This window comes from Barbus barbus, assembly GCF_936440315.1.
Source record: "Barbus barbus genome assembly, chromosome: 28".
NCBI classification, from domain to species: Eukaryota; Metazoa; Chordata; class Actinopteri; order Cypriniformes; family Cyprinidae; genus Barbus; species Barbus barbus.
This window is the reverse complement of record NC_136756.1, coordinates 21,267,736-21,281,889: the sequence shown is the minus strand read 5'-3', so window position 1 is coordinate 21,281,889 and position 14,154 is coordinate 21,267,736. Positions and strand designations below refer to the sequence as shown.

The following is a 14,154-nucleotide window of genomic DNA, read 5'->3' as shown; positions in this document are numbered from 1 at the left end:
ATCGCCGCGAATTCATGAAGTGGCGATGATGAGCGGCAGAGCTCGCGCCGTTCACGTTATTGATGCGCGCGCTTGACAGCTAATTTAAAACGCACGGAGCGCCTCACAAATGCGCAGCGAAATACACGGAACAAATCAACGCATGGGTGTGTTTAGCTAACGCTTTCAGCTTCAATATCAAATGATGGTGAAAATTTTAACTTGGCTTTTAGTGTTTTTACAACTGCATTTTTTTTTTTTATCTAAATCAGTCAATAACCGAAACATCAATCATATTACAGCACCGAATAAAGATCACAGGATATTTATATTCTACCTCCTAGATGATAACCAGTGATATAATACAAAATATTCATTGTTTCCTTGCATTAAACTTTTGCAAATTAAAAGTGAAAAAAAAAAACATTTATTAAACACAAGGACATTTTACAGGTAACAAGCTCAACATACAAGAGTATCTATTTGAGATGGGTGACACTCTGGCTCTTCTGAGAAAATGCAGGACTGCTGGTGAAAACAGGCAAATCAGAATGGTAGACGTAAAGACGCCAGTTAGACAGGGACACCTCTAAAAAATGAGACATTTTTCCAGAGCCTGCTGTATCAAGATGCAGCCAAAAAGCAAACACTCTTTCAATAAATTCCCCAACAGGATCCAGACTCACTCATACCATCTGTTCAGCATACGTTCATTTCAGACAGACAAGCAGACGTTTCTTTTTTTCTGTCTACTTGCTTCTGTCTTGTCATGTGCCGATTAGCTCTCTTTGCCAATTTACAGTTCATCTGGGTTTGGGCTGCCTGGTTGAACAGAAGAGGTGGTATAATGGAATAGGTTGTCAATGGTGGTCTGTGTCATGGTAGAGGCTTGGTCTGGAGAATGGAGAGAGCAGGGAAGCAGGTGGTATTGAGGGGTGGTGGACAGAGAGGGTAGTCACTGAGTTGAATACATTAACACAGAGAGCGGTCATCAAAAGAGCAGATAACAGATGACCTACAACCACAACCTCACCCTCTGACCCTGATGCAGGCAATCACTTAAGAGAGCTCCACAAACCTCTCTATCCTCTTTCAAAAACGTCCAATTGAGTTTACAAAGTAATTTATGTCACGGTTTCTTCACCTTCTTGATAGATGAGGAACTCGAGGCAGATTCTCTGCGTTTGCGCTGTGAAAAGAGAAGAAAACGTGTTGAAATATTAATGCCAGTGAATTTTTTTTTGAAAGATTTGAGTTTAATTTTAAAATCAAAGTCATTAATTCATTTACAAAAATATTATTTTATAATTTTGGAAAAAATGTATGCTTTAAATCAATAATCCAAAATGAGTATGTAAAAATACATGAAATAAATAAAAAACTAAATAGTTGGATATTTTCAAATAGATATTTCTAATGTTTAAAAGGAGATCATATTGCCATATCGTCTATCACTAAATCATATGAATTACCAAACCAATAATTTAATGTCATGGCAACTTACAGATAGGCACTTGTAAAAACCTTCCTCTGAAAACTCACCGAATTTGGAGTGAGTGGAGCTCCAACCACATCAATAATCTGCTCTTTGGCTTCGGTTTTGATGTCATCAGCGCCAAGCCAGGATTGACTCTCAGGTGCTCCACAGCTCTCGCTCTGTGGTGTGACGGCGCCCCCTGCTTTAAGCAGAGCATCATAGCGGTGCCGCAACATCTGCTGTTCGTACTCACAGTTACTGTAGGCCTGCTTCAGCTCATACACCAGGACCAGGTCGCTGCGGAGCTCGTTAAACATCTGTACAATCTCCTCAGTGGGCATGGGGTTGAGGTCTGTCGAGGAAAGAAAAAAGGGAAAAAAGGGATACGTTATGAGATGGTTCAAAGCAAATTCTGTGTTTAGAACTTGTAGTTATCTTTTTTTGTTTGCAAGAGTTGATTTTAGAAGGTTTAGATGAAGAACACTATACCTGGGTAAAGAATTTCTGCTTTCACAATCCTAACACTGATTCTAAAATTTCCATGATTAATCTATAATTTCATTCTATGCCAGTGTTTTCTGGACCATGGCAAAATAAGTCATATCAGAGTTTAAAGTCTGAACTGAATATTATTAGATAAAAAGGCACTGTACTGGATAATGGAACAAAAATATAAATACATTTTTTTTTTTTAAATAAATATTTATATAAATGTATGTTTTTATTGATTTGTCCCAACAGGCAGCATGCAATAGTATACAGCATGAGCATTGTAGTCCAAGTCACAAACGATTCTTTTAAAAGTTATTTTAAGTGAAATAAAGCTCAAACATTGCAATTTCCATTTCACGAGTAAATAACTGCTTTGAGCCTGTCCATATAATGCTCTCCATTCTTTAAAAAAATCATTAATAAACCCCATTCAAAAGTCTCAATATCCATACTATTTAATGTGATTTTCAGCAATTTATCATTACATTTTTTTAAATAAAATGTTATATTAATTTTGTACAAGAAATGCAAATGCAAGAAAAGAACATTTATATGCATATCCAAGCTAAATCAATATTTTAACAGAATTTTTTCTAAATGAATCACTTTAATTATAATTAGAATTTAAATTGAACCTCTTTATTACTATTCAGTAGAACCATATGATCGGTAGGAAGTCAGAAGACAGAAGGAATGCTCCTAAAAATGCTACTCACCCACTCCATGCTCCGTCAGGATCTGTTCAATTGCTTTTATTTTCTTCTGTCCAACTGAGCTGGGCAGCTTCATCTAAGCACACAAATTCATTAGTTAACAAAATCTACAAATAAACTTTCAGTAAACTAAAGTTGTGCTTCTGTACTCGTGTCTTAATCCATGAGGTGTTGGAACTCTAGCTGGAACATTAACACCTTTAATCTCAAATGGCTACATGGTAGAAAAACGTGGGGGCAATGGAATAAAAATGGGGTCATCCTTCATTCATAATACCCCTGAAATGCACTTCAGAGAGGGCAGATCAAAACATGTTTATGCACCCAAGTCTGACTAACAGATGACCAGCCACATCTGAGTCATACACTACCCCAGTACCATCCTTAATGCGTTTTATATAGAGCGACCTCCCTTCATTACTCTTTAAGAGGAATGCCTTCCTGCGTAGATTACTCTACCTATGACTGTGTGAATCAATCACCTCCTGGCTAATGAGAGAGAAGTTAAACGCCACAGGACCCTGCAGCGAAGAGGGATGTATCATAATATTCTGCATAGACCGTACATTAAGAAACGGATCAGGGGTCAGTTTTGTCGAAGCGTGTAAGTTGATCTTACTCTTTGACTCCGTAGTGAAACACCAGCAGATTTGAAGTCTGGGAATTTAATGCCTGCAGTTTCAGGAACAGCCTGCCATTGGACAGATGAGAAGGCATTAGAGAAGCAAGTGCTAGAAAGTATTAAAGTGTACTGTACAGATTTTTTTTTATTACATATGGCAAAGAAAGTGCAAAATTAGAACGATCGCTATTGAAAATATAACCCCCCCCCATCAAACTGCTATTACTAATAGCAGACAGGTTAAAAACTTAATTTAGACAGTTTAAGGTGTAAATAAAGAGATAATTACAGGTTTTTCCATCTCTCGTTTCTGCGGAAGTTTCTTCTTGGTGGCTTTGCGTTCAGCTCTGCGCATCTCTGTCGTTGTGTCAGCGGCTGTAATGAGCTTTTGGAGGTCCTGGACCTTCTTTTCACGCTCCTTCTTGCGTGTCTCAATCTTCCTCAGCTCCTGGATCAGGTATTCCTCTTCTGCCACCTACAGGAAGGAAAAGGAAGGACAATGTCTAAATGGGATCAAGCTTGTCCCCATCAGATATAACAAACTTACACTAGTATCTCCACTGTGTCCCATTAATTACCAATATTATTTACAGACACCGAGATAAATGCAAAATAAAGAAATTGTCATGCGAAGATAATTTTCTTACTGAAAAGTAAAAACATTTTTATTTACATTTATTTTACAATACAGTTGTATTACAATACTGATATATTTGTGTTAAGGGATGATAAAAATAGTACCAATATTATTATATTCTAATTGACACTGAAAATTGGAGGGAGCTCTCAAAGTGCACCAGATTGATAATGCATAAATGTTTCTTCCACCCCCCATAGTCTCACTAAATCCTGTGTAAACACGCTGCATCCCTGTTGCAATAATTTTTATGCAGAATGAAAAAGATCAGTCTTGGTCTCACCTGCTCTGGAGTGCGGCTGAAAAGTCTTTCGAGCTGCTCTTTCCTGCGTCTCTCATGACCAGCATCAAATATGAAGATCTTAGGTTCTGCACCTGTTCCTGCCCGAACTTTTGCCAGTTTGCCACAAATGCTGTAATAACGCTCCTTAAGATCCTCTACAGAGCGCTTCTACAATAATATCAATGAAGTCAGTGAAAAAATGTGATTAGAAGGAAGCAAACGTCCTTCATGGTCAAGTTACTATTTTATGTTCGGTACAAAGCGGAATCATGATGAAGAACTTACTCTATACTGTTGGTGATCATAGCGATCATGGATAACAATAAACCGCAGGTCAAAACGTTTGCACAAGTCGAACAGGTGATCCGTTTCAGCTTTCGTCCATCCATCGTCATGAACATACATCTGATACTCCTGTTCTGAGTACACGGGCACCTGCACAGTCTTGAAACAGGAATAAGAAGATGAATTTCAAGAATGATACACAAGAATAATACACAATCTCTTCTCTCCTCGACCAATGGCATTTTTTCTTTTCTCCTACTCTGTTCAGTATGACCCTCTCTTTCCTACCTTGTTGAAGCGAGCAAATGGGTAGTCCTTTCCTTCCTCTGCTGCACGCCTCCAGTGATGGAAGATGGTTCCATCTTTTCTGGCTGGATTGGAAAAGGGCATCCACTTCCAGGGCCGCACCTTCTTACAGCCCAGCTTTGCTTTCACTGTCCGGTAGCCTTGCGTAGTATCACTCGGTAACAGGGGTGGAGCATCCCGACTGAAAGAAGCAAAACCATACAAAAGTTAATTATATGCTGTCACTTTTCAGTGTTACAGTATCAGCGTCCACGAGCAGCATACAGGGCTATTTCATGAATGCTGTTCTTTTGAACCTTTTACTCAAAGAATCCTGAAAAAAATAATGAAGCGTTTATTTGCAAAAACAGATAACTCCATTTTTACAAATGTTCAAAAATCATGTTTTTTATTATGTTATAATGCTTTTATTGTTTTATTGCGTTAGCTGTTTTTTAAAGTTATTTTTTAACCTAGTCAAATTAACCCAACTGCAGTGTGATTGAGATTAATTGGAAAGCACAATGAAAAAACGTAATTTTGAGAATTGTAAAAAATGGAGTTATCTGTTTTTGCAAATGAACTCTTCAAATGTATCCTGAGCACCAAATCATCATATGATTTGAAAATTCAGCTTTGCTATCACAGTAATAATACCATTTTAAATTATATTAAAATGGAAAAAAGTTACTTTATGATAATAGTTCACAATATTTCCTGTAGCTCAAATAGTAGAGCATGGCGCTAGCAACGCCAAAGATCATAGGTTCGATTCCCAGGGAAAGCAAGAGCTCATAAAAAAAAAATGTAAAAAAAAAAAAAAACTGTAACTTGAATGCAATGTAAGTCGCTTTGGATAAAAGCGTCTGCTAAATGTATTATTATTATATATATATATATATATATAATAACTAAATAGCTTAGTTACAAATATGTGCTACTAACATGGCAATACAAGTGCACAATCGGGATAAATGGAGTAATAATAGTACAGTGTAGATGGATAATTAATCAAGAGAGACTACATCCAGCTGCAGAGTTCTAACATGCTCAAGGAAGGGTAACCAAATTTTTGAGAATTTGACTCTGAAACCCCATGGCGAGCGCAAACTAATGAATTATGAACACCTTTTAAAGCCAAATGCCATGTCTCTGCATCTCAATGTTAAGGTCCCTAGCCCAGGTAATCCGAAGACGATCAGAATCCAGGGGGTGACATGCAAACAAAGTATTGTATATTGTAGAGATAGCTCCTCTTTGGTAAGGATCGGTATTGAAAATACTATTGACAAGGGTGGAGGGTGGGCTCATGGGGAACCCGGGAAAATGCTTACTGACAATGTCCCGGATTTGCAAATATCTGAAAAAAAAACTGGGACCTTGGCAAGTTAAAAACTTGAGTCAAATGTTCAAATGAAGCAAACGTTCAGTCAAAGTAGAGATGCTTAATAGAAATGATCCCACGTTTCAGCCAAGCCGCAAAAGCCTTATCAGTGAGAGAGGGAGGAAAGAGGGGGTTACGGTGCACTGGGCATAAAAGAGGTGTTGACTGTAAAGTAAAATGACGCCTAAATGGACTAATCTGCATTGTTAATCCTTTTGATCTTTTATTTTAAAAATTCACAAAAATCTAAGCTTTCATTGGAGAATAAGAATTTAAAATGGGGGGAAATATTGAAAATAATTTTTTTTCTCTAATACGCATTGGCCACAATTAATGGCACCATTTTATTCAATACTTTTTGAAACCTCTATTTGCCAGTTTAACGGCTCTAAATTTTCTCCTATAATGCCTGATGAGGTTAGAGAACACCTGACAAGAGAGCAGAGACCATTCCTTCATCCAGAATCTCTCCAGACCCTTCAGATTCCCAGCTCCATGACGGTGCTTCTTCTCTTCAGTTCACCTCACTCATTTTCTACAGGGTTCAGGTCAGAGGACTGGAATGGCCATAGCAGAAGTTTGGTTTTGTGCTCAGTTACCCATTTTTGTGTTGTTTTTGAGGTTTGTGTTTGGATTATTGTCCGGTTGAAAGATCAAAACATGGCCCATTATAAGATTTCTAACAGTCAGTCATTTATTTATTTTTTTATCTGTTGGTAATTGATAGAATCCATGATGCCATGTGTCTAAATAAGATGTCCAGGACCTCCAGCAGAAATATAGGCCCACAACATCAAAAATACAGCAGTTTTTTTTAAAAGGTTTTCTGACCCCGAGCCTCAACTATTTTCAGCAATTCTCCAGCTGTGGTCCTTGGCGAGTATTTTCCTCTCTTCCAGGCAGTTTTGTAATATTTTGTTGATTGGAAATTCTTCATTATTCCCGATTGTTGAAATGGGAATTTTCTTAGAGCCACTTCACTAATTTGTGAAGCTCAATTATGTTTTGCTGCACATCGGAAATATATTCTTTGGTTTTTCTCATTGTGATGGATGCTTAAGGGAATTTGGGCTTTGATTTCCCTCCTATTTATATCTGGAAGCCATGGCTGGATAATATGCTCAAGTACTCAAAATTGTGAATATGAATGGGAATACACTTCAGTGATATTTTACTCATAAGAATTTCTAGGGGTGTCAAAGAATTTCAATTGTGTCCAACGTGTATTTGAGAAAAATATCTCCCCCCATTTTAAATTCTTATTATCCAATGAAAAGTTAGATTTTTGTGAATATTTTAAATAAAATATCAAAAGGATTAACAATGCAGATTAATTTTCACAGCCTTCTTTGATCATATTTACCAAGGGTGCCGATATTTTTGGCCATGACTGTATGAACTCATACAAACCTATTTGCTGTACAACTAATACAGCAAAACATGTTATTCATTTTACTAATTTCAAAGAATGATCAATTCAAACCGCAAAATGATCTGCCATTAAGTCATGGGAATCAATTTTTAGCAGCCAATGCAAATACAGTATAATAATATGGGCAATAAAGGTGAATAGGCTGAGCAGAGAAAGCCAACTTACTTTTTGTCTGAATATAGCAAGGCATAAACTTCTCTGTGCATTCCTTCTGGTCTCTTGAAGGTTAAAGTCTCTGTCACTTTCTTAGCTTTTTTCTACAACAACAACAACAAACAGAATGAAAATTGTCTCAATAATACAAAGCCAAAACATGTCACAGTAAAATATAAAACTAATTTTAAAGCTCTAACTATAGGCAAAAGTCCAATGGTGTTGGTTCTCTATGACAGTTTACCTTGTCTGAGTTGATGATGTCCTTCTTGCTGATGGGACCTGAATCGTCTCCTCCTGCCAGCTCCAGAATATCCCTCACATCAGCACCGGTCGCCATGATGAGGGACTAACAGTTTAGACAAAATGATGAGCAAAGAGGTGCACTATAATATACATATACCATGAAGTGTTTGGTTTGCTTTTGAAAATAAGAATCGTCTTTGTTATATGAACTATTTGCTGAACTATATATGACAGTCGTTACCCCCTAACACAGAAAATACATCAGGGTTAAAGGTTCAAAATTGTCTGCTGGGTCTGTTTGAGCAAGTAGATGATAAAGATATAAACCATAGCTAATAAACGAAGCGCTAATGAACTGGAGTCTCGGAATCAATGGGCTTACATGCTACCTGACAGGCGGGAACCGCATTGAGCGTATATAGTATTTCTAGAACTGCATTAATGAACTGTAATGATACTAAAAGTAACTTTTGATCTTACCTGACAAAAATACGGGTAGCCTGTGTGTTTAAAATATATACGCTTGTCTTTATTTACGGTACAGTGTTAGCTGAAATGCTATATTCAACGGCAGATGGAGATCTCTTCTTCGATGGTCGGCTCCTCTGTGCATCTTGATACACTCGATCGCCACCTATCGGTCAAAACGAAGAAGTGCATCTACAATACTGTCCTCAACCAGTGTTCATAAAATGCCTTGCTTTGGGATTTGCGTGTTTAAAAATGTCTTCTGTCATTGCATACAGTTAAATAAACAAAACAACAAGTTTTACAGTGTAATAATACATTTATTGTAAGTGCATGGCAATTTGCAGACAAAAAACATACATGCATTGTGTGAAACTATTATCGTCAACAGTAACCCTTAAATTGACCTTACTACTCTTATAAAATCTACAGGCCAAAACCAATAAAATCCTTATACATTAGCTAAAATTCTAAATCAATAAAACCTTATACATTAAGTAAAATTTGCATGAAAATGAGAAAAAATATAATTGATGACTAAAATACTGCATTTAACTACATCATGTAAATCATACTATAAAATTGTCCCTGATCGAGCAGTGCCACAGAATTTTAAAAAATGCAAGAAATATAATGCAGTGATAACCTGTTTAATAGTGATAACAGTGAAAAGTGATAACCTGTTCTACATCTTAAATCCACATATAGATAGATAGATAGATGCAGCACAGCTTTTAAGAAAACTACAAAAAGCATTTCACAGTTTCACACATCACTTTCAGCCTCCAAATATGTTCTGTCCCTTGAATTATGGGAAGGGCAGATTCATTTTTGTGCGGACGTGGTCTCGCTTGACTTCTCGATCCCTGAGATAGGCCTGCAGCTTGTCTGTTGAGAAACAGACCACAGAGTCGGTGTGTTTGGAGGGAGGATGGTCTCCTTGTATCCAGGGGTTTTGGAGGCACTCTGCAGCTGTCGGTCTTGCCCTGGTGAAACATAAAGCCACATCAAATACTGCCTATGTCCACATATTAACTGATTCAGCCAACACATCATGTTTACAAGCAGGATCCATTTAACTATTGGTTTTGGCTCTACTTATGGAAAGTCATAATGATATTAGTTTTGATTAGTTTTCTGCCATTAAAGCATCATCTGACTACGATGACATGAAATCTCACTGTCTGTTGTTTGGATTTAAACACTCAAAATAAGCAAACATCTGTGGAATTTACCAGGCTTTGTTGCTCAGGGTGTTCTTCATAAAGTTGATGGCTCCCTCTGAGAGACCTGGGTAACAACGATTAAATTGGATCTTGCCTTTTTTGATGTTTCGATCCCTCTCCCAATTTATATCAGCATGGAAGGGACTGTCTGCACTCAACCTAAAGATGAAAATTAAAGAAAATTGTGGAAATCAATGAATATTGGTTGAACAATAAGGAAGCCCTAATGGTGCTGTGACTATTCCTTACGGATTTATTGAATGAAAGGACTTACATTATAAAAGCCAAAACACCAACAGCCCAGATATCAGTTTCAGGTCCAACTCCTTGTCCTTCTAAGATTTCAGGAGCTTTAGGAAGGACAATATAACCTAACAAACAGAACAGAAAATATTTTTCATCAACTAAATTGGTTTGTTGGAGATAAGATACTGGATACTTGTTTTTTCTTTTAAGATGCCAGGCAGCTCAGAAAATGAAAGTAATTCCATGTACATTTACCATTCAACAGTTTGAGATCCGTAAGATTTTTTTTTAAAGAAATTAAGACTTTTATTCAGCAAGGATGCATTAAATTGATCAAAAGTAACAGTAAAAATGTATGAGCGTTTCCATAAAAATGAGCAGCACAATTGTTTTCAGCATTGATAATACTAAAAAATGTCATCACAAGAATAAATAGCATTATAAAATAGATTAAAACTGTTATTTGAATGCTGTTTAATAATAATTAAACACTATGTCACAATACTACTTCTTTTGAATGCATTTTTGATCAAATAAATGCAAGTTTGGTAAGCATTTCAAACCATTAAACAATTTGACTAAACTGACCCCAAACATTGCAACAGTAATCTATAATGACTGAATAAAAACACAGCAACTTTTTGTTCTACAGTACATAATACAGTATCATTGATATACCTTTATTATCTGTCATTTCTTTGATGTGTTCAATGTTTAGTGCCTGTCCTGGAGTGAAGGGCTGAGCAGAGCCCAAATCCACAATCTTCACTACATTTCGGCCCGTCACAAGCATGTTGTCCGACTTCAGGTCCAGGTGTACAATGCGTCTGCTGTGCAGGTAGTCCAAAGCACTCAGAATCTGCTCTAGTAGGTCAGTCACCTGTGTTTCTGAATATAAATTCCTGTAGGCCATCAAGAGTAAAGAGTAAGGTCATTTTGTACAACACTGACTGTTATAGATAATGATTTTCACTAGTATCTGTCGATATATAATTTGTAATTTATAGGACTACATACGTAATTGAACAGAACCCTTTTAACAATGTTATTACTCGCACCTTTCTGCAAGGTTATAAAGAAGCTCTCGTCCTGAGCACAGCTCCTCTATAAGCACCAGGCAGGTGGGGGTGAGAATGGCCGACTGCAGCTGGACGATTCGAGGGTGGTTCAGTCGGCGAAGCAGTTGATATTCCCTTAAAACCAACTGCCTCTGCTCTGGTCTGTAATGTGTCATCTTAGCGGCTAACATCTGAGAGCTGCGGCTATCCTCACACTGCATTACCACACTGAAACGGCCTCTGTTAAAAGAGACAAAAGATTATGTACTTAAAGTGGTTAATAAAAAAAAATGACAAAGGAGCAACATAAAAAGCATCGGAAATAATGGTAATCAGCGTTTTGTGAGTCAACAATTCTGCTTTCATTTTATATTTATATGGATTCATTAAAGCTATGTAGAGCTTAAATACTATAGTATTAGAGTTTAAATACTATAAAGGCTGGTTAATACTGTCCCAACAAATACCAGCAGGGTTAAAAACACACTCATCCAACAAAACCCAAATACTATTTTAGAAGTGTTTGTTGTGGCAGTGTGAACTAGCCCATAGATTGAGTTTACATAACTTATTAAAGACATGTAAATATTCAAAATACACACACACACAAACACACACACACACACACACACATACAGTGCCCTCCAAAAGTATTGGAACAGTAAAGGCAAAATTGCTCTGTTGGCTGTGGAGTTAAGACATATACAAATATGATTAAAAGATGAATATGAGACAAAACTACAGAATGTCACATTTTATTATTGGGTGATTCAACACATAGATGTTTTATCAGCTAAGAAGTTGAGCACTTTTAGAGTTTCATCCCTCTATCTGATGTGAGCATATGTATTGGAACAGTTGCCTCACAGGTCTTTCTACTTGATCAGCTGTGTCCTGTTGCATTAATTCTTCAGATATTAAAAGCAGAGAATGTGTCGTATCAGTTATATCCATTACTTCTGTATTCTGAATCTTGCATTCGATGATGACACACACAAACCAGGATGAAGATGAGGGAGCTGACTTTGAGAGAAAGGCAAGCAATTTGGATGCTAAAAGAAAAGAGGAAGTCAATTAGAGCTATAGCAAAAACAAAGGGCATGGAGAAATCAAGAGTTTGGAAACCACCACCGACACCAGCAACCAACAACTACCTGATCGGCTGAGAAAACAACAGTAGTTGATGACAGACAAATCATAAAAGCTGTGAAAATGAACCCTAAAAGACATATCTGTAAAATCAGCAACAACTTCCAGAAAGCTGGGGTGATGCTCTGACAATCTACTGCCCTCAGGAGACTTTGACACAGAATTACAGATGCTACACAGCAAGATGCAAACCTCTGACCAGCACCAAAAATAGAAAGGCAAGATTAGAGTTTGCAAAAAAGCACAAAGGTAAGCCAGAAGAGTCTTGGAACTGTGTTTATGGACCGATGAGACAAAGATGAACCTTTATCTAAGTGATGGGAAAGCAAAAATGTGGAGAAAAAAAGGGAAATGCAAATGATCCCAAGCATACAGCCTCATCTGTAAAGCATGGTGGAGGTGGTGGAACAGCCTCTGGAACAGGCCCTCTCAACTTTACTGATGATGTAATGTATGATGACAGTATTGGAATTGGCTGCATTAAAGGCTGGGAAAAGTATTTCAAAGGATGAGACCAAGAGTCTGGTGATGTCTATGGGTCACAGACTCACTGCTGTGATTTTGCGCAAGGGATCTGCAACTAAATAATAGTTTTTAATCTTTTTTATCTGCCTTATGTTCAACTGTCCCAATACTTGTGCTCACATCAATGAGTGGGATGAACTCTAAAAGTGCTGTTCTTTTTATTTGGTAAAACATGTATGTGTTGAAACGGCTAATAATAAAATGTGACATTCTGTAGTTTTGTCTCATATTCATCTTTTAATCATATTTGCAAATGTCTCGACTCCACAGCCACCAGAGCAATTTGGTCTTTACTGTTCCAATACTTATGGAGGGCACTGTGTATATGTACATATATATATATATATATGAGAACCTGGACCACAAAACCAGTCTTAAGTCGCTGGGGTATATTTGTAGCAATAGCCAAAATTACATTCTATGGGTTAAAATTATTGATTTTTCTTTTATGCCAAAAATCATTAGGACATTAAGTAAAGATCATGTTCCATGAAGATATTTAGTAAATTTCCTTCTGTAAATATCACAACTTAATTTTTGATTAGTAATATGCATTGCTAAGATCTTAATTTGGACAAGTTTAAAGGCAATTTTCTCAATATTTAGATTTTTTGCACCCTCAGATTCCAGTTTTTCAAAGAGTTGTATCTAAAATATTGTCCTTTTATTATATTGTTATTATAATATTGTCGGCCAAATATTGTCCTATCCTAACAAACCATACATCAATGGAAAGCTTATGACCCTGGACCACAAAATATATATATATATATACATAGATAGACATAGATATATGTGCATATATATATATATATATATATATATATACAGTATATATATATATATATATATATATATATACATATATAATATATGATGTCAAGTACCTGTTGATTTCAGACAGGAAGCTGTAAGATTTCTCAGTGCCAAGACCTCCAGGTACAGTGACCTTTGACCCAATAGATTCCATTTTAATGAGAGGATTGTGAGAGTCTGCATAGTAATATGAAATAAATTATTTGTAATTAATTACAATAAATTCACTTTCTTTAAATTTCCTTGAAGTAAACTCCTTTATATGACCATATTCTGAGAATATTCAATTTTTTTTATAAAAAGAGATGATTGCATTATATTTAAAGATAATAGGGTGTACATATTTAAAAATGTAGGGTGAGGTAATAAATTTGAAGTACTTTTGGATAAAAAAGGGTAGTATTTCCAGCAAGTCTGTACCTTCATAGGGCATGGCCATAAAGGCTGATGGTGAAGGGTCACTAAAAGGTGCCAATCCTGTCTTTGTGTTATGGGACACTCTGAACATATATCCCGGTCCTCTCGGAAGGGAATTTGCTGTAAAACAGCTGTCTGTAACATTCTCTGACAACATTCTCCACTCCACACCTAATATAAAGGACAAAACTTTCTTTATGAAGCACCATGGAAAAACACAATGAAAAACAATGCTCATAATACAGGATGTATATTCTCAGT

The 14,154-nt window shown here is 36.6% G+C and overlaps 2 protein-coding genes across 4 annotated transcripts in view; both read right to left on the bottom strand.

Annotated features, from left to right (window-relative positions):
- Positions 1-289: 289 nt before the first annotated feature.
- dmap1 (DNA methyltransferase 1 associated protein 1) lies at positions 290-8,599 on the bottom strand. Of its 3 annotated transcripts, none has more exons than XR_013782218.1 (12): positions 8,469-8,599; positions 7,987-8,091; positions 7,755-7,846; positions 4,777-4,975; positions 4,489-4,647; positions 4,204-4,371; positions 3,573-3,758; positions 3,281-3,352; positions 2,665-2,737; positions 1,522-1,808; positions 1,058-1,168; positions 290-873 (listed from the first exon to the last, which is right to left on the bottom strand). XR_013782218.1 is itself a non-coding variant. In XM_079382607.1 (12 exons), exons 2-12 carry the CDS (start codon positions 8,080-8,082, stop codon positions 856-858), a joined length of 1,395 nt encoding a protein of 464 aa, XP_079238733.1. In that variant the 5' UTR covers positions 8,083-8,091; positions 8,469-8,599; the 3' UTR covers positions 386-855. The 3 variants fall into 3 exon arrangements, 2 of the variants coding, with proteins under 2 accessions (XP_079238733.1, XP_079238734.1); XM_079382607.1 differs by having other exon boundaries at positions 386-873; positions 1,124-1,168; XM_079382608.1 differs by lacking the exon at positions 290-873 and having other exon boundaries at positions 1,006-1,168.
- A 161-nt stretch (positions 8,600-8,760) lies between these two features.
- The window catches only part of obscna (obscurin, cytoskeletal calmodulin and titin-interacting RhoGEF a), a gene marked incomplete at its 5' end in the record, with an annotated part of 41,602 nt that continues 36,208 nt past the window's right edge, over positions 8,761-14,154 (bottom strand). The window contains 7 exons of the mRNA XM_079383577.1: positions 8,761-9,442; positions 9,692-9,841; positions 9,957-10,053; positions 10,607-10,830; positions 10,987-11,226; positions 13,548-13,653; positions 13,897-14,064. Of these exons, the coding sequence (XP_079239703.1) occupies positions 9,265-9,442; positions 9,692-9,841; positions 9,957-10,053; positions 10,607-10,830; positions 10,987-11,226; positions 13,548-13,653; positions 13,897-14,064 (1,163 nt within the window). The 3' untranslated portion in view covers positions 8,761-9,264. The remainder of the gene's footprint in view (positions 9,443-9,691; positions 9,842-9,956; positions 10,054-10,606; positions 10,831-10,986; positions 11,227-13,547; positions 13,654-13,896; positions 14,065-14,154) is intronic.